Here is a 25727-nt window from a genome sequence, read left to right on the forward strand (position 1 = left end):
ATGATTAAGATGATTTATTAGAGACTGTATCCAGTAATACTTCTTAATAGTTAATTTAAAGGAAATGAATTTCCTATTTCATTGTCTGGGTTCTTTTCTTTCTCCTTTTTTTTTCTTTTTTTTTTTTTTTTCTTTTTTAAAGAGTTTTTTTCAAAGAGCTATGACCACCCGTATTACTATTAATAATAGATCCAGGTTTTGGCTACAAGAGAGATAAAAAAAAAAAACCACAGTAATTGTTTGATTGGGGGAATCCACCATAGATAAAATCTCATCAGATTTTATCTGAATTTTGAAGTAAAATGGGAATTGGTCTATGCCAAACAAAGGAGGCAGTTTCTGGGTGGCTTTCTGGTTATAAAGTTATATGTAGAAGGGCTTTGGAGCTACTGGTTTCAGCATACACTGCAGTTGCACCTTGGTCCCATTTTGGAACAATACCAAAGGAGCATAGGCCTTTGTGCCAGTCTGGTTTCCACTGGAGTTACAGAAATTGTATCTCGTTAGGCCAAGTCCTCAGGACAGCTGGGATGGAGGGTGTGCTGCAGCACACAGCTACTGGTTAGCTGTACCTTGCAGCATCCATTGCTTACCCCATGATTTCAAGGGCAAAATAGGATGGCAATGAGTTCAGTGTAATTACTGTTCTCCAGACTGTCAAAAGACAATCTAATCAACATGTAGATTAGGTTTATTATTTTTTTCAGAGTATACATGTTTTACTGGACATTGTCCAAAATTTTAGTTGATACTCAAGAGTTGAACAACCATCAGAAAACTCAGAATACAGCGCACTTTTCTTCTACAGCCTCCAAACTAATCAGTATCAATAATTAATATTAATTCATATGTGTTTGTTTTTGCTCTGCAGGAAATACTTTAACTCCAACATGGGAAAGCAAAACAGCAAACTACGCCCTGAAGTCATGCAAGATTTGCTAGAAAGTACAGACTTTACAGAACATGAGATCCAGGAGTGGTACAAAGGCTTCTTGAGAGACTGTCCAAGTGGACATTTATCTATGGAGGAGTTTAAAAAAATATATGGAAACTTTTTTCCTTACGGGGACGCTTCTAAGTTTGCAGAGCATGTATTCCGCACTTTCGATGCCAATGGAGATGGAACAATAGATTTCAGAGAATTCATCATAGCCTTGAGTGTAACATCGAGAGGAAAACTGGAGCAAAAGCTGAAGTGGGCATTCAGCATGTACGACCTTGATGGGAATGGCTACATCAGTAAGTCAGAGATGCTGGAAATCGTGCAGGTATGTGCTGCTCAGAGGCACCGCTGGGCTCCCTCCTTCAGAGCAAATTGTGAAGCAATGTTGCACTGAGACACTGAACGAAAAACTGGCAGCGCTGGTTTATAATCTTGTATAAATGCTTGGATATAAATGCTATTTCATCTGGCAAAGATTGTGTCGCAATTCAAACTACAGCTTAATATCCATTGCAAGTTCTTCCGGAGCAACAGGCTGTATGGATTTTTCTTCCCTGGGAGCTCTTTTGGGCTTGAGCATAGCAACTAACCAGCTGATAAATGTGATTCTGTGGACCCTGTCAATTAATTATGATTAATTACAGTTGAACCAAGTAGCTACATTAGAACAACCAGGCAGTGTACTTTTAAGGAAGGCAGGCTCCCTCCACAATATGAAGCAAATCTACTTTGAAATCATGTTATTACGCAGAAACAGCTCACATATTATAAAGGTGTTTTGTCCTCCTAATTCCAGTGAGGTCTGCATTATTAGACTCATACTAGCTATCTTCATACTAAGTTGACAGTATAGATAAACCTTATCTGAGTAGATGATGATTCCATACATAGCTTCTTTGGTTGTGTTTTCTTGCGGTGTTAGTAAGAGTCCCACATCGCTGGCTTTCTCCAACATGTTTTTGCCCTTGAGGCATATCACTCTACTGAAAGATTTAAAACATTTTTTATATGGCAGTGTATTTACACAGCTTGAATCTGTATAATGCAGCACTGTTAAAAAAGAAAAAAAAAAAAAACAACTGTTATCAAGATCCTTTCCCTGGAAATTTTGAAGTGCTAACAATGTACTGTATTATTCAGACTTATATTTGCGCTGAAAACCAAGGGAAATTAATGCACACAAATTACAGGCTGTGATGGCAAGCTGCACGTAGGGATTCAGCCTAACAGCTGGTGCTCCTGTCTTTCTACCAGGACTCTTCTCAGGTGCTTCAAACAGTGGCCAATACCAGCACTTGCACTGCTTCAGCAAGACGAGATCCAAAGTTCAGCTACAAATCTAGAGTTTCTTGTCTTTCACTTAGACTGTTTCGTGTTCCTGTGTCTGAGTTGAGGAGCAGGACCTCCCTGTCTGTGCCGTGACAAGCCCCACGGAGTATTTGCATTAGAAGATCCTCCGTTCCCTACAAATCTTCCTCTCCCCCAGGCAGGGTAAACAGCCTGTCAATTATTGTTTTTCTGGCTGTATTTCTCCTCATGAAAAAAAAACAAAAAGAATCCCTGAAGAACTATTGTAGTTCATAGAAAACACAAGGAGCCGAAGCCGGGTGACTGCCCACTCCTTTGGAGGAGGCGACACCCCAGAGGTTGCAGGACCCCACCCTGCTGTCGAGGAGCCCAGGAGGGCACCGTGCCAACAGGCAGCACAAACCCCCCAGGCAAGGAGATCCACAACCAGGCAGAACAAGGCCACAAATTTGTTCATGTCAAATGAAATGAAAATATCGGTGTCCGGATTTTCTGTAGCGAGCCAAACAAGGACCTGCAAAGCTGGAAGCTTTTTCCAGTTACCCCAGATCTGCTTGCCAGCAAGTCTGGAGGCTGAAATGCTCTGCCTCCTCCTCATATTTGTATCAGTACCAAATCATAGCATTGTCTTTTACAGCCAGGATGCCATCATCAAACAAAATTGCAGCTTAGGGATCAGCGTGGGGCGGCATTCTGTCAGTGTGTGTATCCAACCCCAAGCAGCACTTTGGCTGTGCACAGCCCTCAGCCTGGCACTCCAGCCACCCTCTGCACTTCTTGAGAGCTTTGGCTCTCTCCTCCTTTCAGACTGGATGTGAAACTCAACTGCATGATTCTTATAATCTCACCTCATTTTGAGGGATCCAATTTTGAGGGACCACACAAAAAGCAATCGTGGAAGTGAACAGCCTGAAAACCAGCTATTTCTGTACCGTGGACTATCAGCACTTTTTAAACCACGAACGCTGCCCTTTCTGTGATGGAGCTTCCCATAAGGAAGTGTGCTTGTAGATCTCACCCTGTTCTCTTCTTTCAGGTTGTTCTGAATGCATTAGTCTCCCTGTACTGCCCTGATCACCAGGAGTTCCTCCCAGTGGGATGGGATTTGTTGTGTAGCCTCTGGAAACATGTTCAGTTGATATCTGAAACTGAAACAGATGAGCATATTTTCTTGCTTCGTTGAGAGGTTCCTGTGATGTAGAGTGATTAGATACAAAAAGCCAGCAAACAACTATCTCTTTCATTTATGATAGATGATTATTTTTTCATATGGAATGACAGGATTCTCTATCAAATGTCTTCCTGGGAGCCCTCAGCAATCACAATTCTTCTGAGAGTGAAAATCAGAACTCTGACATATCTCTGATATATGTCTCAAAGGAACCTATTCCAAGTCCCTTATCTAGCATACAGTTGTAATTCGATAGAGCAGGATTATGTTTTTGTTGAGATTTTTGTCTGAGACAATGCATCAAAATGAATGCTAAAAGAAACACCTTTAGTCTAAAAGTCTTCATTTCACAGAAAAATACTGTCCCTGTTACTGTGGGACTACTGTATTTTAAATAGCGTGGGGGCAAGGCAGACTTTCCTTCTTTTTCAGTCTGCCTTTCTTCATGCTTTGAAAGCCCTCTCTCTGCAGTGATTTTCACTGTTTTGCTTCCTTGCATTTTCTTTCTATTGCTCCAGCCTGATCTAACAGCACTGCAGGCAGTGCAGGCGTGGCACTCCTGCTCAGCATTGCATTAAGGAGATTGAGGTAACAGTGGCAGCAGCAGCAGCACTGGAACAGCAGAACTTCTGCTTAAGGTGTCCCACAGGAGCTCTCATGGCTGGCCAGCTGCCAAGGAAATGAAGGTGAATGGTCCACAACAGCTTTCCAAGGCCTGTTTTCCTTGCAAAGGGATGTACTAGATGGCAAAGCACCTGCATTCCTTTAAGCTCCAAACACCATCCTGCCCTTAACCACACAGGCACAGCCCAGTGCACTCACCACACCTGCCTAGGAGCATCCCTAGGCCAGTCTCCTAAAAGCCCTGCTTAGAGATCCACATGGAGCCGACTGCACAGTTTGCAAGCTGAAGGACTTTAGGTGGTGGGCTGATAGTTGCAGAGCCTCAAAAAAGAAGGTCCACAGGATACTGCTACACTTACCAGATATAGCACATCTGCAGACTACTGTGGGAAGAGGCTTCATAGCCTGCCCTCTTGACAGACCTTGTCACAGTTCCTCTCAGATTCATGTTTCAGGCTTTTCATGTCTCCCATATGTTTACCTATAATCTAAATAGCCCAGTCCACTCAAAAATAGCTGCAAACCAGTTAGAAAATTTGTTCCCCTTGCTGAAACAAGACATATTTGGCTAGTCTCTTAAAATAAGAGTTCAAATGAGAGATGGAAACCTTGTTCTAAGGATACGTTTTTTCACTGTATGGACTCAAAAGGCATTTTAAGAATACTGAGCAGAGACAAGAATAACACTTTCCATTTAATAAAAACAGAGCACAAGCGTTTCATTTGATAACTTATTTGCAAGCCAGGAAGAAACAGAAGCTGGTATGGGAAGAAGCAAAAGCTGCTCTGGCTTCGTAAAGACAATGTCAAAAACCTCCACGAGACTGAGAGGAAAACAATTTTTTCAGGCCTGTCATTCACTTCCTGAGACTTCTAGCCATCAGAATTTATTTCAACAGAGTAAAAAGGATCAGCTGAAAATTTGTGCTGTCATTGCTGCTGCCATCACCATAATGAGCTTTTTGACAGTTTGCCAGGTATATCAGGAAAATGCAGCCCTCACCAAAGCTTCTGGCCTGAGTGCAGCAGTGTCAGCCAGCAACTGGCAAAACCTGTGTGAATGGGCAGAGGGATGGGATTTGCCCTAGTATCACCCATTGCTGCTCATCCACATGGAGTTGCAAAATCAAAGGAGAGAGTTCAGCAGGGCAGCAGATGAAGCAGGAAGGAGCTTATGCTTGCTCCAGTGACGTACACAGGGCTCTGGAGGCACAATTTCCTGGTGGCATTCAGGGGTGCCGGGGAGCTGTAAGGAGCACTCCTGCCAGAAGTTCACCTGTTAAAGCTGCCCTGACTCAGGAGTCTGCTGACAGGTATCATTTTCCAGTGCTGAATGCCACTGATGGTTTTCAGCCCAGGTTCTGGGAGGCTGAGGGGTCGCACTCCATGTGGAGTGGAACCTCCGCAGCCTTTCAGTCCCAGGTCCTAGCCCAGGGTTAGTACAGCCCAGCTCTATGTAATCATCGCATGAAACCAGATTCCTTTCAGAGCTTGCTCTTTCAAACATACAATAAAGAGTTTTGTGTAGCTGCACTGAATTAATATGGGGCAAGTCTCAAGATTCTTAATCAGCTTTAGCTGGCTTTTACTTTGGGAAAACTTCCCAATGAACTTCTGAGTAAGGACATAAGAATTTGTCCAGAGTAACCATTTTCAGCATGAAAGGAACGCTTACTATGTTATTCCCATCTGGCTTTCCTAGAATATCTCATCTGTTATTCCCTTCACACGCCTCTGTGAAAAGGACCCTGTAGGATGAAGTCATCCTGAAGTGCTTTTTTTGTCCTAAAAATCTGCATATTCTTACTATGGTTACTTTGATCAGGGTAAACATGCCCTCACTCCCAGTCTGGGGCATTCCTCCCACACTTTCAATGCAGATTCTCTGCTTTGCCGTCCTCTCACCCCGAGAGAGGGATTGACCCCTCCACCTCTCTTCCTACTCCAGACAAAAGCCAGACAGCTTCAAATGCTTAAACACAGGAAGATTTATAAGCCTCATCTCTGCTCTGACCCTTGCAAGCCTTGCATGCTGATGAGGATGAGCAAGGTCTAAATTCTTATTGTCCATCCTCTCCATTATTTCCTTCCCTATTGCCATCTTCCCCCAGCTCCCTCATCCCTGTGTTTACATGCTTGCATGTTCATCCTTTCTTCTGTGCTGGTATCAGAGTATCATGGTTGTGTGAACAGCATCCCTGCCTCCAGTGAGGCTCTGCCCAGTGCACTGGAACACTAATTCTCCTAGGAGATGTGAAGGGTGAGCTGTTGGCAGAGAAGAAGCCAGCAAGATGGCCAAGGAAGCTGATGCTCCCTAGTCTGTGTAAAATGTCTGTGCTGCTTAGTGACATCCTCCATCTGTGCTGTTACATTCCTGGAGCCAGTCCTTGGGAATCCTGAGCCAGATGATCTGAGCTGCTAGGCAGAGTGCCTTCATGAAGGGAAAGAGGGCAGAGGGGTAACCCAATGAGAAATCTTGTCTTGCACCAAGGACCCCTCTCCCAAAGCAGGAGGAAAGGAAGAACAAATACCTCAAGCAGTCGGGTGACAGCAGGTGACAGCCAGTGAGTTGCAGTGGACAGCAGAGGGCGCCGGTTGGACCAGGGCAATGCTGCCCCTCCACGTGGCTGGGCGGAATCCCCAAGGCCGCCACCCCGCAGCACTCTGACTGCTGCAGCTCTCCCAGGTGTGGCACCACAGAGACGCCTAACACAAAACCCTGGTGTTTACTGGTGCTTATGTTGGCCATAAAGGTTTGGATAACCAGTGCAGAGACAGATCCTCATCCTTGTTTTAAAATTAAAATTATCCCTCTTTCAGGGACAGCTAGTACCAAAGGTGACTAATGCATTTGTCTGTGCTGAGACTAGCTAGGGGTGATAGTGGTCCTCTGTAGGACCAGAACATCTGGTCTCTGTGGAGCAAATTGTTAAAGGGATTTTGAGCTGTGCACACACACCAACCCCCAATGAAAAGGCTGCCTCCTTGATGGTCCAGCCTTTGTTATCTGTGAGATGCAGGAAATAAGTAATTGCTCTTCCCATGGACGGGGTGCAGACAAGGATGGAGGGAAAGGAGATGGGGGAGAAGCAAAGGCAGGGTGAGGAGACAGGTGTGGTGAGGATGAAGCCTGTGTGGCCAAAGCATGGAGATGCATCAGAGCACAGGACAAGACCATGGTGCTCTGGCTGTTCCTCCAGACTCTGGGAACAGCCATTGCCTAATGTATTGTACGAATGATAAATTTGTCCAAAGACTGTTTTAATAAGGAAAAATGTAACCCTAGTCCAAATCCAGATGGTGTTTGACCATGACTAAATAAAGAAACAGTATTTCGCAAACGAGCGTCCCGCTGAAGAGGGAAGCTGCATGCACTGGTGCCGCCCAACACCCTTCAGCATCCAAAGAGCAGGTCTTGCTGGTGCTCCATGGATATTTTCTGCCTGATTCTGTCACTAGAAGATCATCATACCCTTGCACCAAAACAATGTGCTTCTTACCAGCTCTTTGCTCCTGTCTATCACACAGGCAATCTATAAGATGGTTTCTTCTGTAATGAAGATGCCAGAAGATGAGTCAACACCAGAGAAGAGGACTGAGAAGATCTTCCGCCAGATGGACACCAACCGTGATGGTAGGCACCCTCCGGGGGGGGCTGGGGTGTCCCCACACATGGGACCGTCTGCAGTCCAACAGGGTGTAGGCAGGCAGGACTTCACCTTGCAGGGTTACTTCCCCAGGGATTTTCCTGGCTTCCCCAGCTTCCTTCCACCATGCTTGTCCAGAGGCATGACAGGTGTGCTGCAACCCACCAGGTGTGCTAAGTAAATGTGTTTCTTTTCTAGGAAAGCTCTCTCTGGAAGAGTTCATCCGAGGCGCCAAGAGTGATCCGTCCATAGTCCGTCTCCTCCAGTGTGATCCCAGCAGTGCTGGGCAGTTCTGAACCTGTCCTTTGGATGAATTATGTATCTGCTTTTTTTTTTTTTTCCTTGCCAAACAACATTCATGGTAGTGTTGCCTCTGTATGGCCAATTATGCCTTCATTTGTGGCATCTTATAGCTTATTTTGTTGTGGATTAATTATAAGAATGCTGAATTGCTCTTAACAATTTGTCCAGAGCACGGGCAGTACTGTTTCAAACAGATATTGTGGTGTTATCATTGTTTTTAAAAATTCATTTTGTTTTGTTTGTTTGTTTGTTTGTTTGTATCTGTTTTGGAAAGTATGTGTTGAGGAGGAGTAAACCAACAACAAACCCCTTGGCAGCAAGACACACTGACAGATTTTAGATTGCTGCTTTAGTTGTTAGGTATTCACTTGCAGGACCTGAAAGTGTAGTAAGGCTGAACCAAAGGGGTTGTGATGGGTGGGGTAGGATTCACCTGGAACCTCCTCTCCTGTCCAGGAGGCACCAGTTAAGATCAAAGACAGGAGTGGGAAGAAGTATGAAAGCACAAAACGTGTGTGGGGTGTATCATCCACTCCCATGCCTTGTTGTTTCAATGCTGTGAACACTTTCCAGGTTGTGAAAGAGAAGGGTCAAAATGAAGGTTGACATTTTTTTACTAGGTTTACAGTGGTTGAAGTCATATGGCTTTATCTGAAAATTCAGCAATTTGCAATCCTGATCTCCAAATCCACAACTGACAATACCTCTTGCTGTTCGGGATCAGCAAAAGCAGACACAGATATGAAAAGCTGGGTCTTGACAATAAATTTAAGGGAGATACATGTTGAATGTGAAATTTTCAGGTTAGTAATAAAGCAGTTGCTACTAGGGAGAGTGGGCATTCACGTGAGGAACTCACGGAGCACCTGCAAGCAGCTCCAGCTAAGGCACATCTGCTGTCCTGAATGCTCTTGCATAGCAGGAAGTTTTGGGGGTGTTTTTGTCTCTCTCCGTGTAGCTAACAGAGTTTCTGGGCCTGCTCTTAGGGGAAGGCTGTCATCAAAACTTGTTTTAAACATAAAATTGTAGCATTTATATTTCATTTATTTTAGTAAAGTTCAAAAAATCTGTACTGAAATGAGGAAATGGTACGCTTTATGATATATTTATATATATAAAAATTAAAACAAAAAAAGATCAGCTCTTGAGAGAAATGTTGAATGTTTATCTTTCCGCCTAGGTGCAGGAGTTCTGAAATTTGCTGCTGCAAAATTTTATCCTTTGGTCAAAGTTGCTGTATGCAAAGCTAGTACACATATGTGGGATTTCTTAGGGACTTCACAAGCACTGTTGCAAAAGAAAAGCTGGAAAAGCTTTAGCAACAGGAGGCATTATGCTGACTAAATTGGCATTAATCAGTCATTAGCTGAAGTCTGCTTTGTGATCCTGTTGGAGAGCTACCCATGCAGGCAGAGCACGGTGTTGGGAATTCATGAGCTCGTTAGAGTAACCTTTGTCTGACACACAAAGTTGGCATTTTGCCAAGTGACCTTGTAGATGCTAATCCCCAGTAGCCTTAATTTAAAATAAACCAAGTAAAAGAAGTCTGCTTTGCAGATGATGATTAGCTAAGTACTAATTAGAAGTCATGAATAAGTAGTTGAGCATAAATAATCTTCTGTGGAACACTAGCTAGCATGTACAATAACTGACAGAAGCAATCCTATACTTAATTTTTCCATACCATTTGCTTTGCCAGGCGTGAAGGGCAAAGCATGTTAAGAAAAAATAAAAGTAAATTAAAAATAACATTGTTAATCGGTTGTACTAAAATTTTTATGAGTGGCTAATGGCACTCAATAAATGTCTTGAGCTACACATCTTTGTCTCAAACAATCGCAAAAATCCAATTGATTATATATTTCCGTTACATTCATCAAAATACTGAGCTGAGATGAGTGTGGGAAAATAAGAAAGCAAAGAGGGCCCAAACAGACGCAAACAGATTTTAATACCCAGCATTTTCAGGTGTTATGGGCAACACTGGCAAGTTTTGCACCAATTCTTCTGGCTGATGAAAATGTTCCCTAGCTCCTTCTCCCAAATCTTAATTAGACACCATGTGCACAAATCTAACCCTTCGAAGGACAGTCTGTGCCTACCTTCTTCAAGGTGATTTTCTGCTTTACCTGGAGAGGTTCTGGCCCTCTGTCCCATGTCCATCACCTCATGGATTTTGAAAGTCATGTACTTTAGGGTTGTTTTTCAGCAGAAGAAGCCTGGCCAGACTACTGGGGATTGCTGAAGCAAGGTCAGTGGGCATGCACTCATCCACACCTCCCTGTGCCAGATGGGAATGACCAGTGCCGCCGGCTCCGTCACCACCCGCGTGGGCATGACAAGGTGACGCCAGAGGATCCCTGCTGAACTTCCAACCTCCTGGCTCAGTGCAGGCACCCATATCCAAAGCAGCCCAGACCTATGGAAGCTGGCATTTACTGAAGGTGAACTTGGATACCTTCTACGGTTCCATCTTCTTAATGCTGTGAAAGCAGTTGCATGTGACCGGAGATCTAAAATGTTGCCTTTTATTTAAGTGACTGCATACCACCTCTTTTTCATTTTGCAAGGTACTTCTGGCTCAGAACCTAATGTCTCAGTTTGTTTTTGCTCAGTAGTCTTGGGGTGTTGGGGCCAGGTTCACCTCCCGGGTTACTCCCGTGCAACACGCGTTTGAAAGCACAACCTGTGCTGTGACCCCAGGCCAGCAGAGATGTAATGCTTCCCACCGTTCACAAAATTTGGAATAATAAGAGTTAGCTTACAGCTGCAGAGGACATAGCTGCAGATAAGGCTATTGTATAAACATTTACAGAGTGAACTGAGGTTATTCTTTTACCTGAGTGCCACTGATGATTGGTATTATTTTAAATTATTAACTATCCCTTTCTTTTTCTGCCTCTGCATGTACTTAAAGAATGATTCATAGCTGAAGTTGTGATAGGAACATCTGCAGACCTCAAATCAGCAGGACAGCAGTGGTGTGCTGCACCTCAGATTGAAATTTTCTGCTTTGCTGTTATTTGCATTTGTAATCATAACTGCCTTCATAAAGCTTTTGAAGGCAAAGTGATGTATCCTGTATAAAATGGCACAGTAAGTCAGACTTTTGAGTGATTCATTAGCAATATCTCCACGCAGGAAGGACGGCAGACGGCATGTACTATTTCATGTCACTTCTCAGTTTTGTAGATGCATTCTCTAGTTTTACTTGCATGTGCAAGAGGCAGCCTTCACTATGTGTTGGCCAAAGGAATTGAGTACATCTCACATGTAGACTGAACTCATGGAAAATGCCAGTCCCATTTCTCTGACGTTCCCAGTCAGCTTGTCAAACTGTGGGCCAGAAGTTGTGAAGTGAGGACTCTGACTTGTGAGTTTTGCAGTAGCCTCTCTTTGTTTTAGGGTGCTTTGGGAAGGGAAAAGGGAACACAACCCTTTTAAAACCAGCACACGTGTTCTTGTGAGCACTTAGAGTTTGAGATGGACTGAAGAAATATTTATGTTTTGACATTATTTGAAGCCTTGTCAGTTCACAGTTCAATGATGTTCCTGAGGTACCCAGAGCTGTGCTGTTCCCTTGCAGTTCTTAGGAGTTTGTAGGATTTTAATCTTCTTCTGAGGCATTCTGTCCTTTGTTGTTCTGTGTTATAAGGCATGGCCTCCACATTTTCTGCTGCTTAAAACAGTAAGCCAGAAGTGTGTAAATTTTGTTGCTGGATGACGTCTGTGTGCAGAAATATTGCACACCAGCACAGGAAGTAGTCACACATGACAAAGTCCCTGTGGTTTGAACACTGCCCCTGGGGGATGAGCCCCAGGACTTCTCTCTTCACTGATGGCAAAAGTGCAATAGTGCAGCTTAGCTTGATTTTCTTTTATGGCAGATCAGGTTAAGTCACATTACCTTGCATTTGCTGTGGGCGGAGCCTTGTCTCAGCTGACTCACGGAAACTTGGTGAACTGTGGAACCTTGATGTTGAGCCCTAATCTGCAGACTGAGCTAAGATGAGAAGATGGCCTTGGCCATACCTCTCAGTACATGTGGACCAGAGAACACGGTGACAACTGGCAGGTCCCTGGGGACACGTGACAGTGAGAAGGGAATCTCCTGCCTCAGAACAAATGCCCCGAGCTAAGCTGCCGCCTTTTTAAAAAACTCTCTGCTTTTTTAGCACTGCTGGTGTAAGATGCAACATGGTAGCAATATAGCAGGTCAGGATGGAGGGGGCATTCTTCAAGAGTTTCCTTTTGCTGTTTAGCCTACTAGTGCCAAGTGGAACAATCAGACAACTCTGGTTGTTGGCTGGACAAGTCTTCCTGAACACCCAGAACACCAGCACCTCCTTTTGTCTTTCTCTTGGTGCTTCCTCGGTTTCCTGGCATGGCAGTCCTTGTGCTCAGCAGTTAGATGTGAGGTACCTGGTGCAAGACTGGTGGAGAAGAATATTTCACCTGCCCTTTGCAGAAGTATTTGGACACATTCTTTGCTCGGTGTCTTACTAAGCGGGATATCGTGTAGGAGTCTTAAAGTGGGCAAAGTTGGTTTTCTTGGTATCACAGGCAGAACTTGTGCATAGAAATGCAGAGAAGCTTGGCAAGTGCCAGAGAGCTGAGCAGTGCTCAGAGCTGCATGCAGTTTTCCACTGATTGTGCAGTAGGCAGATAAGATAAACAGCAGTGATACATCAGACACATCGTGCGATGTGTCTCAAGATAGGGCTTGACTAGAAATGGCACGTTCTATGTGAGCAGCTTGGTCTGCTGCATATTCTTTTAGAGGCACTGACAAAATACACTCTAAAATAAAGCAGCAGAGCTGTTCACCATACCCTGGCAGGCACTGAACAAACAGCTCCCAAGATGAGCATAAGGTTTTCCCTAGGTGCAGCTGAGGACAAAACATTGCCTGTAGGAGTTCATTCCCGGTCATGGTAGAAAAGAAGAAGGGAAAGCTCAGTTGACTCTCAAAGCCCAGGTGTCATTTTGCAGGCTAGGGACAGTGGAGTGAACATCTGTGTTTTAAGCACATAGGAAAAACAGCAGGGAATTGTAAACAGGTATGGAAATCAGTGACATTAGAAACCAGGACCACTGCTGAGGGACTGCAGAAGCCATTAGGTGCCTCTGGCCTTCAGAGCAGTAGAACCATTAGTAGGATGTGCAGTCAATCTCCTTGCTCTGTGCAGAAAATATTCCTGTCTACTATGGGTATCTAAACAGCATCCCTTATCCCATCCTGGCCTTTGCTACTGTTCTTTCTAGATTATCCATGCTGAGAAGTTGTTTCTGGGGTGAGGATTTTCACAGGATAAAGCATAAGGGTTTTCAGATGTACTGTCCATATCTTAAAAGCTGGAAAGACCAGACGCAAGGGGATTCTCATTGTTTCCCACAGATTGTGTTATTTTAATGTGCAGCTGGGATTAAGCTATCACCTGTAAAATGCTGACTAACGCTGACTAATAAGCAAAGAAAAAAAAGAGCTTGAGTTGGAGTGAACAATGTAAAAAGACTAGAGAAATGAAAAACTGTAAAGACATTCCTGCCTGTAGCCCAGGGTCTGAATTTGCACAGTGAAACAGTCTTAGCAGTAGCCAGCACAGAACACCTCCTCTACTCCAGCCCAGTCAATGGTACCTCCTGGGCTGCTTCAGCCCTGTGTGGTGAGGCTGGGGACTCTGAGTCCTGCAGCAGACATGGTCATCTCAGGCTGAGGGCTTCCTAGATGTCAAGGCACACAACAGACACCCACCCTGTGCATAGTGTTCACTTACTGTGCACCTGAGATGTTTTTGATCTTCCCCTCTTGCCCTGACCTTATACCAAAGATGTTCTCACCTTCCCAGGGCATGTGCTCAGGCTGTCCAGCTCTCCAAGTCTTTGCAGCCACCTCCAATTTTTTTTTTTTTTTTTTTTTTTTTTTTTTTTTTTTTTTTTTTTTTTTGCCATCCCCAGCCTCTGTGTGAACCAATAACAAACACCAGCCCTTGACAAGTGGAGGAGCCGAGCTTGATGCACTTAAATGGAACAGCTTTTGATTTGGTTTCCCATCTTTGACCCACCTGTGTGTACCACACTGTTTGTTTCCTGTTATTAAGTACTGGCAGTATTAAACATTTTAAGGGCACACTGAACCTCTGAAACAACATGGTTGTCATTATCATGTATGTGTTTGTTGAGGCATTGCAGGCTGAATCTGCCAGGTGCTCGCTCTCCGCTGCCCTGTTTTACCCCACAGAGAGCTGGTTTCTCCCAGGCTGGAGCAGCACTTTCCTGTGCATCCCCATGCAGTGTGCGGTGCCCCAGTCCTGCAAGAGCACCCAGCTGCTGTGCACCAAGAATAATTTTGGCATAGTTATATCAGAAACTCTTCCTGCTTCCTGTCCGAAAAAACTGTTGGTGGTATGACCTCTGGTTTTCTCCCTGGGGACAGGGGTTTTGGCAGTGTTCAGGGTTGGCCTTATGTTTCCCCACCAAATGGGATGACAGGATAATAGTGATTAGTAAAGCCACCTGAAAAATCCTCTTAGATTTTAAACTTCATTTGTGCTGCTCCTTGGCTGCGCTAAGAGGGGAGATTAATGGGTCCAGTGTGGTGATTTGGGGGAGAACTTGCAGTTCCTTGCCGCCATCACCTTTTTATTTCCTGTCATTATTCCCATATCCAGGGCAACCAAATAGTTTTTTAGTAGTATCTGGAAGAAAAAGAAAAATCAAAGCCAGGGTTTCATTTCAATAAGGATCTAAGGAAGTTTACTGAAGACATCATGCTCAATGTTAGTTGTACGAATGTTCCACAAAATCATGTTTCTTTGGTGTTTTGAGTTTAATTTTCTTATTCATGTTTTAGGCATATTTGTGATTTATTTCAATTTTTTTTGGATCCTCTTAGATTCAGCTGTGCTGATCCTTCAGCTCTAATGCAAAATTCCCAATAATCCCAAGAGCAGAACTGACTGAGCAATTACTAGCAAGGTGGGCACACGGTGCCTGGTAAAAATGAAGAGCTTAATTACCTTAGCGATTGTATTTGTCTGCACACTTGTTTCAAGGAGACAGATTGAGCTGCATTTCAATGTGTTTATCTCTTCCACGTGCTCACTTCAATTCCATCCAAGCAGTCTTGTATTTAATATTTGTATACTCAGCATTATTTTGCCCTTGAACCTGAAGTGACAATTATTGCCTTCCTCTGACAGGAGTACTTCATACCTTTTGATTTTTAAATATTGCAGGGTGAGTGATGTGTTGGATGCAAAAGTAGTTAGACATTTGTGTGCTGGCTTCGGCTGTGATAGAGCTAATTTTCCTCACAGTAGCTAGAAAGAGGGTCAGTTTTGGATTTGTGCTGGAAATGGTGTTGATAACAGAGGCATGTTTTCATTATTGCTGAGAAGTGCTCACATGGTGTCAAGGACTTTTCCGCTTCCCACCCCATCAGCAAGAGAGCTTGCAGTGCACAGGGAGGTGGGATGGGACACAGCCAGGACAGCTGACCCCAACTGACCCCAGGGATACCCCAGAACATGGTGTCATGCTCAGCATATGAAGAGATAGGGGAAAGAAGGAGGAGGAGGGTGACAAGTTCACAATGATGTCATTTGTCTTCCCAAGTCACCATCACCTGTGATGGAGCCCTGTTTTTCTGGGGCTGGCTGAACACCTGCCTGCCCATGGGAATTGGTGAATGAATGTCTTGCTTTGCTTTTCAGGGGCTTTTGTGTTCCCTATTAAACTGTCTTTATCTCAACCTGTGGATTTTCTCACTTTTACCCTTCCAATTCCCTTCTCCATCCCACTGGAAGGGAGTGAATGAGTGGCTTTGTGGGACTTAGTTGCTGGCTGGGATTAAATCACAACAATTTGTTTAAATTTGGGCAGATATTTCTGATGCTGTAGAAACTAATAAATTGAGATAAAACACGGTCAAGAGCTGAATGGATCAAAGTGTCCAGTTCCTATTTAAGTCCATGACTTTCCACAGGGAGAGCTTTCTCTGTTCCCTCAGGCTGTTGCCTCATTGCAGCATAGAGTAGACATAACAAATCGAACTTTTAATGATCTACTACAAGCAGACTCATTGCAGCAGCATGGAGATCAGTATATCCTGTGTCTTGGCAAAATTAGATACCTCTCTAGATGAATGCTTTGTAAGCAAATCTACATATCCTAAGGAAGACTTTTACTATTCAGAAAGGAGAGGGACATCTATGAATTAAATTAATTTGGTCCGCATATTTTTCTTACGGCTGGCTAGAATTGCAAGTGTCCTGTGTGTTGTTGCCTATAGCTGTTGTGATGTGTTAATTTCCCCCCCTGGTTCTGTTGTAAGCTCATCTGGTGGTATCCTGAGTCTCCAGCTGGTTCTCCGCCAGGCAAAGCCCATGAGAAGGACTTGTAGAGGCGAGCAGATTTCAGGCACACCGGGGGCAGCTTTTGGGGATGCGGCCCTGTGTTGTTCCATGCTTTGGGAGTCTGCACCTACCAAGCAACATGTTAAACCTACCTGATAAAATGAAAGTAGATGATCAGGTCACCGAAGGAGACGGAGAATTCGGCGGAGGGTTGTGTATGTTTTGTGCCCCCCAGCACGTGCACGGTTCCCCCAGCTATTAACTTCCAGTTAGGATCTTTCCTGAGCTTTTAGTGTTAGAATAAAGTTTTCTTATGCTGATAATGTATTTGTATTATGCAACGCACTCAGAAAACAGAAGATTATCTCTCTATGACTGTCCTCTCCTCTCGAGAAGATGTTCTCCTCTGTACATATGATATGCAGAATGTATGGGAGTCTTACCAGCGTTGGTTTGCATTTTTAAGACTGTACTAATTAATGTGTGATACTATTGTGTTTTTGTAGTGGCATCTTTGATGTAAGATGTAAAAACTATTTAAATTTTTTTTCTTTTGTTATTGTTCAGCTTTTAGAGATAGCACCATGGACTGCATGTTCACTAGAATCAGCCTTTTTCAGGGGCTGTCATAGCTGCACGCAGGCACCGGTGTTTCACCCGGCACGTAGCACCTGCGTTCTTCTTTTAATAGGGGTCAGTTTTGAGTGGAAACTAATTCTTCCTGAAAAGTCTAGTTTTGTCTTTCCCTCTCTCAGATTCAAGCTTCCCCCTCCCATGCTGTGTGCCAGCCCTGGCCCCAGGAGAAGACCTGGGAGGAATGTCTCCTGACCCAGGGCACCCCGCTGGCATCAGGCTCCCTCGTCCCATAGCTCATCCAATGCTTGCTCCTTGGAACTTGGTTTTCCTTGGAACTGCTGGCTGTGCCAGCACAAAAACGGTGGGCTCACATTGCAAGACAATTTGTGCAAGTGACTGTAAAATTAATTAACGAACATTGAGGGGAATCAAGGAAAAGAAGAGCCTGAGCAGCAATTCAGAATCTTATTGGGGTGTTTAAAATAGCAAAAACTTGGGGTCAGTCCCTACAAGACAGGACCATTTAAATTCAAGTTTGGAGAGTGAAGTGGGGCTCAGATTCAGCCTTTCAGGCAGGCTGACTTACTAGATAGACTGAGTCTGAGATGCTTCTCCAGATTGTGTCATGGGCCAAAAGACAAGACATGCTGCAACTTAGGAGTTATTCTTCTTTCAGGTTTGTTTTTTTTCTTTTTAATGGAGAAAGCAGTTCAAACTGCACCTGGCAAAATGACTGACTTCAAAAGCATGTTTTTCCTTGTTATATAGACACTCACGAAACAGCATTGTGTGGCTAAAAAGGCACATTTGTGACAGTTTCTTTCTGAGTGCCAAAATATATAAGCAGTATTGTTTAAAGGAAAATAATTTTTTTTACTGTATTGTTATTACTGTTGAACAAATATATTGTTTTTAAATGTTAGATTTTGAAGACTTTTGTATTGTAAATTGTTTTGTGACACGGTGCTTTTTCATACTGGAATTACTGATTGCACCTAAATATGAATTATTGCTTTCTTACATAAATATGTGACCTTGAACAATCTTGATGAAAACCAATGTATGGTGGGTACCAACAGTTCAAAAAAATTCACCTACTGAAATCCCCTAAATGTTCTTTCCTACTAATAAACATTCTGCTGCAGCTAGCGATGGTGTGCCATGTGCTTTACTCCCTTCACGGTGGAGCCTTAAAGCCTCAGGTAGCCCCACGGTCTGGGGAGAAAACCCCAGAGAAGCCTTTGCTGCTGCCTTCACAGCTCCTACCCTGCTCCCCACTGTGGGCACACAGTCAGCAGCCATGGAAGCCAATTTGGAGAGCTCAGCCAGGGCTTAAGCTGTGCACAGGAGCTGGGCCAGCACATTGCAGCTGGCTGGACACTCCACTGCTGGAGTGTTTTCTCCAGCAGCTAAAGCCAGCAGCTGGGCAAGGAGTAGGATATCATGGAGTGGGTTATTAAAGCAAAAGAAGGACAGCACAAGGCTGAGAGCCCTGGTCCTCTGAAGCTGGAAAGAGCAGCTTAGCTGACTGACTGCAAGTTTCCCTGCTATAGATAAATCCCTCTCCAGGCTTAGGGGACTTTTTTACCCCCTAATGACTATCACACCATCAAGGGAGCAGGATGTGGCAAGAGAGCATGGGCTGGCAGGGTACTAGCTGTGGTTAGTTGCTCTGAGGTATGGCTGATGAGGCAGCAGCAGAGCTTGTCACAGCAGGGACTCCTGCCAACCTCAGGCTCTGGAGGGGGCTGCCTGATGCTTCTGTGCACGCTCCTTAAGCTCCTCAAATTTTCACCTAGGTTAAATTTGGAGCTGGGATTAGCTGAGTGCAAAAAGTAGTTTAAAGCCTACTGGAAAGTAACAGAAACCAGTGCCTATTTCCCTTAGAGATTAAAAAAAAAGCTATTTGTGGAACTGCACATTAATATGAGCTTGAGACAGGCTGGAGCCTGAATGAAGCGTCAGTTACCGAATTCAGGTATCTCCTGAGCTCAGTGCAAACAGGCTTTATTACACAAGCTGCCAGCGTGCCAGTCTCCCTGTGATGTACATTCTCCTCACCCTCCCCTTAGGGCCATCATATGATTTAGCATAAAAAGACTGGGTGTAAGGAGGTGTTTATTTGTACAGGGGTGCTAAAATCCTGCCCTTACCACCCTTGCTGTCCCTCCAATCTCACTGTGCAAAGGTGTCTGCCCCAGGCACTGGAGCACACTGCACTCCCACAATCCCGGAGTGGACCTCCCACCACCTCAGGGAGGAGGCAACTTGTGACCCTGCGGCTCATGGCCCCATCTGGGAAGTAGCATGCTCCAGAATCAATCACTGTTTTCTGCAGCACAAATTTGAGCCAAGAGACTGGGGAAGGTGCTGAAAATCACTTTGCTGCTCCAGTGAGTCCCCTAATGTTTCGGTGAAGTGTTCTGCTCTCTGCTCCAAAGAGGGGATCAGTTCTTCTTAATAACCTTTAATCAAGGTGACCCGAGTCACCTTGCTAAAGCCTGGCTCAGCCATGCCAGGCACAGTGCAACCCTTGAGTTGTGGGTGCAGTGGGTCCCATCAACCAACACACTTCTCCTCATCCCTGCATGGCCTTGCAGATGGCACACTGCCAACCCTGCAGCTTTAAAGCATTTGCATTTTGAGACCCACTCAGTAAAACTACTTCCTATAAAACATAATTAAACATCTATCACAGGCAGTGCCCAGGAAACCTTAAAGAGCTCCATGGGTGCTGATCCTGGCTCACCCTGCGCTGCTCATCCAGAGCACTGAACTCCTCCACCCCACTATAAGACAGGGCTGCCCTTGGCTGCTTGGGAAATCAACCTTTGCTGAGGCAAATGCTTTCCCAAGCAATTTCCCACCTCCTGAATCTTGCTTGAAAAGCCAAACTCAACTGGTGGAGAATAAAATGCTTGATGAAAATGTTTTACTGCAATGTGTGGCCAGGTATGTTTCAGTGCTTTTGGAGTAGATGTGGGTAAGGCCCTCAACTCAGATGCCCAGGAGTAACAAAAACGTTAGTATCAGTGCTTCCAGACAGGTTCCCGGGACACTCCAACAAATCATAGAATCACAGAATAGCTGGGGTTGGAAGGGATTTCTGTAGTTCATCTGGTCCAATCCCCTTGCCCAAGTAGAGCAAATGAGAGCCGGTTGTCCAGCACCATGTCAAGGCAGGTTTTAAATATCTACAGGGATAGAGACTCCACAACTTCTCTGGGCAACCTGCTCCCGTGCTTAAGTCACACCCACAGTAAAAAGCATTCCCTGATTTCAGAGGGAACCTCCTGTGTTTTAGTGTGTGTCCACATGCCTCTAGTCCAGTCCCTGGGCACCATTTAGAAGAGCCTGACTCCCTCCTCTCTGCACCCCCACTTCAGGTTCTGGTACATACTGATACTCTCTCTCCTGGAGAGATGTAGTAATGCACACGACAGCAACAGAAATATTATCTCATACATAGGAATATTTATTTTTTTCCTTCTTAAAAATGTACAAAAAATAAAATAACTGTATTTACAGCTTATCAAACCCCTCTCCCAGTTGCAACACTATTAAGTTATATGAGCTATATTCTTAATATAAAAGCACACTATTTATACATTAAGTTTCCTTGTTTGCCAGAAAGACGGCTTGTCACAATCTTTGGCACAAACATTCTTGTTTGTATCTTGTCTCAATTAATAGGAAATGGAAGAGCATAAAAACATTTAATAAGCTTTACATTTCATAAGTAATAAGATACTCCTTTCCAGTTCCACTTCAATCAATATACAGCATCTCTGACAGCTAGAGAGTTTAGATTTTACTAACTGTTTGAATTAATTTACATATAAACAATTCATAGAATGAAAGAGAAAAATAAAAAGAAAGACATTTGATCTCTGAATTCCATTGACCAAAAATTTTGTGAGTGAGGACACAGAAAAAAACATTCTTTTCTTTGCAGTTTACACTCAGTGATAGGAATCCTCCAAAATGTCTTGATGGGGTTATCACCATACATCCACAAAGCTTCACTCAAAGGATGCACTTTATTTTGGGACTATCAGCACCTGACTGTGAGAAAGAACTATAATTTGAGAATTTGAATGGGATTTCATAATAAAACATCAAATGGACGGACAAAGTGCCAAATCTGCAGCAGGAACCAAATTTAGAAGACTGTTCTCCTTTTGTACACCTCTATCTAGAGTCTTTCAAAACACAACATCTACAGACACTGCACTGCTGTAACTCTTCACAGGGAAAATGCACTGAGCAGCAAGCCACTCCTCAGGCTGCACTAGTTAAGATTCAAGACTGCTGTCTTGAAGAAGAAAAGGAAATGAGAATTTTGTTCCTTTAAATTAAGAACCACCACAGTTCCACAACGAGACAAAAGGAGGCAAGGCAGATATTCCTGCCCCCCTGCTGAACAGTAGCCAAATATTACTTCCATTTAACTCATAATATTTGGAAGATCCAGCATTAATCAATTTATTTTTTTTAATCAAACAAAATCAACATGCATATTTTAAACAATATACATGTAAGCACTGAGTACACCTCAGAATATCTGAGTCAAGCAGGGCAAAAGGCAGCCACTGCTTCAGAGGTTTGCATTACTCATACCATCCTTGCCCCTTTCCCACCACTCTGATGAGCTGATTTGGACCAACAAGGTGAACCTCGAGAGCTTGCCACAACCAGCATTCAAAGTTCAGTGATGCTACAACTACAACTGAAGAGGTGCAGTGTGGATACTCAGCCTTAGTGCTTGTGATGCATCTGCATGTGGAGCAAAGAAACAGTCCTCTGAGCCTGGCAAATAAAGTTAAGGGCGATCATCCTTACCTAGCTTTAACTGTTGTTTTAAAGTCATCTTACCACGAACCTAGTCACATTCCCAATAACTTCATTGAGACTGTAAGAAGGAACTAAAGGCAGGAGTATCAGCTTTCTACTATCAGGAATTTGCACACTTTAAGATGTATTTAGAATGGCTTCCAGTTAATCTTGGAAGCAACTTTCCTTTTCTGGACAGTGGCTGTCTGAAAGCTCCTAAAAATACAATGGAAAGATATCTCCTTAAGCCCCAGCATTCCCGCAGCATTGCACTTTTCACTGATCCTATATTGCTCCTCATCACAGGATGCTGCAGCACACAACATAGCTCATCTTGACCCAGATGTAAGAAAAAACCATCCCATTAACCTGAGTGCTGGTGCTGCCAGGACAGCCTGTCCTTCTCTCTGATCCCTAAATTCTCACTAGTCTTTCTTAATGCAGCACATTCCAACCCAGACCAGCCCCAGGTGCCACAGGCATTCCCTTGGACAGCAGGTTTGTTGGGGTCAGAACCAGGGCTCAACTCCTGCATACATTTACTCCTTTGCTTCACCTGCATCTTCTGCCCAGACGTCTTGAGCAGTTGATATTCTGAGGATTCCAAACACCAACAGAGAAATACAAGAACTAACAGTATTGCTCACCAGTCCTGTGTGCTGGACCCAGTTATTAATGCCTCCTGTCCAAATGATCCTCTTTTTTTATTTATTTAAGAAAAAAAATATCTGGGATAAGTCAGGATAGACTTTTTGTCTCAGTCTGAGCCAAACAGAAAAAAACCTGAACCATTATAAATCTCTTATACTCCCAGATTGTTTGCTCTTGAGCAGAATAGCAAGAGCATCTTTGCTGGAGTGCATTTTTATACAAAGTTAAGGAAATTACAAAAGAATTCTGCAGCAGAAGGGGAAAGAGTGCATGACAAAAGAAAAGGGCAGGAGAAAGGCAGAACACACACTTTGCTTTACAGGCATATGTGGATTCTGGGTACGTTAGCACTGATGCTACCAGCCTGAACCTTGTATAGTTTCTGGTCCCACAGAAACCTTGACATGTACCTAACATCTCTACAAAAGGAAAAGGTTTTAATGGAATGCTACTGCTAATGAAGTTAAGAAAGTGTGCAAGAACTTACAGGACAATTCATTCAGACATGGCCAAATCAGACTGGCCAGTTATCCCAGCTACTTCACTTGAATGGAAATAGCTCCACACAGCTCAAAACACTGCATGAGCCCTGTTAAACTAGGCAGTGTTTCTTTCTGCCATTAACCACCAAATAATAAAGGTCGTGTGACTAAAGGAGAAAAGGTTTTACAACAAAAAGAATAAACTCCAAAAGCTGCATGCAGGAAAAGGGCCACAATTCTGTCTGTTGCACAGGATCCGTGTAGAGTGCATAGAGAATAAAATGCAACTGAAATTCTGAAAGTTATATGCTGAGTGAGGAGCTCTTTACAACAGCCAGAGGAGCTGGAATGGAGAGAGATGCTTGGATGTCATAGGAACATTCAGGCCTTGAATCCCTTTCCTGATATGATTGTAGTTTGCACAACTTTATCTCTTCACAGAATTCGTAAGACAGGCATAGAATTTGATGGAATAACCACGTAGTTCAACTTGGATTCAGATGCAGCCCTTGAGAGAGAGACCAATACCTCACACCTCCACACCTCAGTTGTGGGATACTCAGTCTCCACTGGCATTATTGTTCCAGTTTTGATAAAGTATTTACATCAGGTCCAGGCTTATACGTCACCCAAGTGTCCTAGGAATCACAACAGAATCATTCAATGGAAATACAAGAGCAAATACACTTAAAAGGAAGAGTTTGAAGTCTTGTTTTTTACAATCTAGAGGAATGCTTTGATGCTCAGGCTGCTGCAGAAAGAACCTTCCCACCAGAAGTTTGAGGAAAGGCTGCTTTAGGAGCCTCTGCTTCATCAAGGAAGACGACCAGGAAGAACTCCTTTCTGTACCTCTAGGCAAACCAGGCAGCAGACACACGGTGTCTCTTGGATTTTGTTACAGCTGGATGGGAGACTCAGGTATCTACAGCTGGGACTGGGGCACCTAAGGTGGGCCCCATTGTGCCAGAGCATCCAAGAACCAGTAGCAGAGTCCGCTCTAATATTTCAATATACAACTGTGTGAGCAAGGATGGAGCATATGAGTAGATTCAGTTATCAGCTTCTCAGTACACACTCCTTAACAGATTGCAGCAATTTAATCCTCTAGAAAAGATTCTATCAAACCCTAAGCCAAATACATACAAAAACATAGTGGCAGTAAACATGCCCACATACAGTAGTTAAAATATATTATTGCATATTATAAACATTATATACAAGGTTAAAATGGTTTCTTTACCATTTACTTACAAATGACATTTGTAGCTGAATGCCTTACTTACAAGTCCTCATTGCTACGTGCTGAGAACTACCAGAGGTATTTGGCAAGACTATACAGTATAGAGAGATATGGATCAGTCTGAGCAAGTGAACTGTCAGCCACTTTGCCCATCTTTAGCACTGCAACACATTTTTAGCAATGACAGAGACAACTACTGGTAAAGTGATTTATACCAGATTTCTGAAATTAGACCAGCATAGTTACTGAACGTGTTCTAGAATGAGCTTATCCACACTGGAGTATGGATTAAAATGCTGCATTTCACATTTGCAGTGGGTCATCTGGTTACAAATGTGGGGGCTGGTAACTGCTTGTATACTAGAGAGTGGGGAACAATAAATAAGGGACCAGGTTAACGTGAGTGGCCTCGTGCTTGACAAACCCAAGTCTATATGCAGTGGCTGCATATGTGCAGAATGGACAGTATTTTCAATGCAGTCTTGTAACAGTTTCTCTGATCAATGTCAGGTTCATGGGGCATCTGCTTTCCAAGAAGGATGAAATGTTGTGGTTCCTTACAAAAAGGCTCTGCCTGAGGCTAGATCTCTGTCAGTGTGATCTTGAAGCCTTCGACCATGCTCTCCATGTTCAGGATGAATGTGTCCTCGTTGGAGTAGTGCTCAATAATGTTGTCATCCATGTTTACCAGGATACTGGTGACAAAGGCAGAAACCAATGTTTTTATGTACCAGGACACTGAAAGGGAAAGCTATACATTCTACCACAAGTACTTGCTTCTCTACAACACAAAACCAGACTCCAGCACATGCCAATACAGGGTCACTAGTGGGAATTATTATCAAGATCTGCCCCATAGTCCTTTATAGTCTTTGGATTAGAGGCTGCTCCTTGCCAGAGTAGTTAAGAGACAAACCAGTGCTGGGATGTTAACACACTCAAGCTACCTACAGATGACCTGCACTTCAGATCCCTGGCAGACCCAGCTAGCTGCTGTTTCCCATGCCTGGCATTGGCACCCACAGGGACATGTCCGTGCTACTCCTCAGGCACACCATGTGAGCTACTGCACCTCTGCTGTGAGCTGCTAACACAAGGAAGCAGTATATTTTGTGCTTTGCATACAGCTCACAGACTTAGAACTCAGCTAGGATGTGAGACTATCAACAATGACTACTAGAAGTGTATGTGAGTGTTTTCCTCACTCTTTACCTCCAAGTGTTCCTTCTGCCACTTAGAAAGAAGCAAAACATGAGAAGTTTCACCTGTCTTCTCAAAAGCTAAAGAAATTCCCAGACACAACAATGCCCTAAGCTAGAGTTACAGCTGAAAATAAATGATCGGTTTAAAATTATAATCGCTACAATATTGTGCTTAAATAGAACTTTAAAAAAAAGTTGAAGATTTGGTTTTATGGCAAGGAGCAGAAGCCTAGCTATTCTAAAATCCAGCTGTGATGTTCATGTCTAAATTCATTCAGCTGAAACCCCTGCAACAAACACTGCCTGCCTGTCTTTCAGAATAAGACAATGGCATACTTCTTCCTAACATTGCAGGAGAACTCCACACTGCATTCACAGCAAAGGCAGCAT

General features: G+C 43.7%; 2 protein-coding genes across 9 annotated transcripts in view; one reads left to right on the top strand and one right to left on the bottom strand.

Annotated features, from left to right (window-relative positions):
* NCALD (neurocalcin delta) overlaps nucleotides 1–13920 on the top strand; it is a 54667-nt gene extending 40747 nt beyond the window's left edge. The window contains exons 2-4 of the mRNA XM_066177755.1: nucleotides 872–1268; nucleotides 7575–7680; nucleotides 7892–13920. Of these exons, the coding sequence (XP_066033852.1) occupies nucleotides 891–1268; nucleotides 7575–7680; nucleotides 7892–7989 (582 nt within the window). The 5' untranslated portion in view covers nucleotides 872–890 and the 3' untranslated portion in view covers nucleotides 7990–13920. The remainder of the gene's footprint in view (nucleotides 1–871; nucleotides 1269–7574; nucleotides 7681–7891) is intronic.
* A 6461-nt stretch (nucleotides 13921–20381) lies between these two features.
* GRHL2 (grainyhead like transcription factor 2) overlaps nucleotides 20382–25727 on the bottom strand; it is a 65523-nt gene continuing 60177 nt past the window's right edge. For all 8 annotated transcript variants that reach the window (XM_066177819.1, XM_066177794.1, XM_066177811.1 and 5 more), the window contains one exon: nucleotides 20382–24830. In XM_066177819.1, the coding sequence (XP_066033916.1) occupies nucleotides 24716–24830 (115 nt within the window). In that variant the 3' untranslated portion in view covers nucleotides 20382–24715. The remainder of the gene's footprint in view (nucleotides 24831–25727) is intronic.

The sequence above is a fragment of the Chamaea fasciata genome, unplaced genomic scaffold (genome assembly GCF_029207755.1).
Source record: "Chamaea fasciata isolate MVZ Bird 193981 ecotype frontalis unplaced genomic scaffold, bChaFas1.0.hap1 SCAF_1, whole genome shotgun sequence".
NCBI lineage: Eukaryota > Metazoa > Chordata > Aves > Passeriformes > Sylviidae > Chamaea > Chamaea fasciata.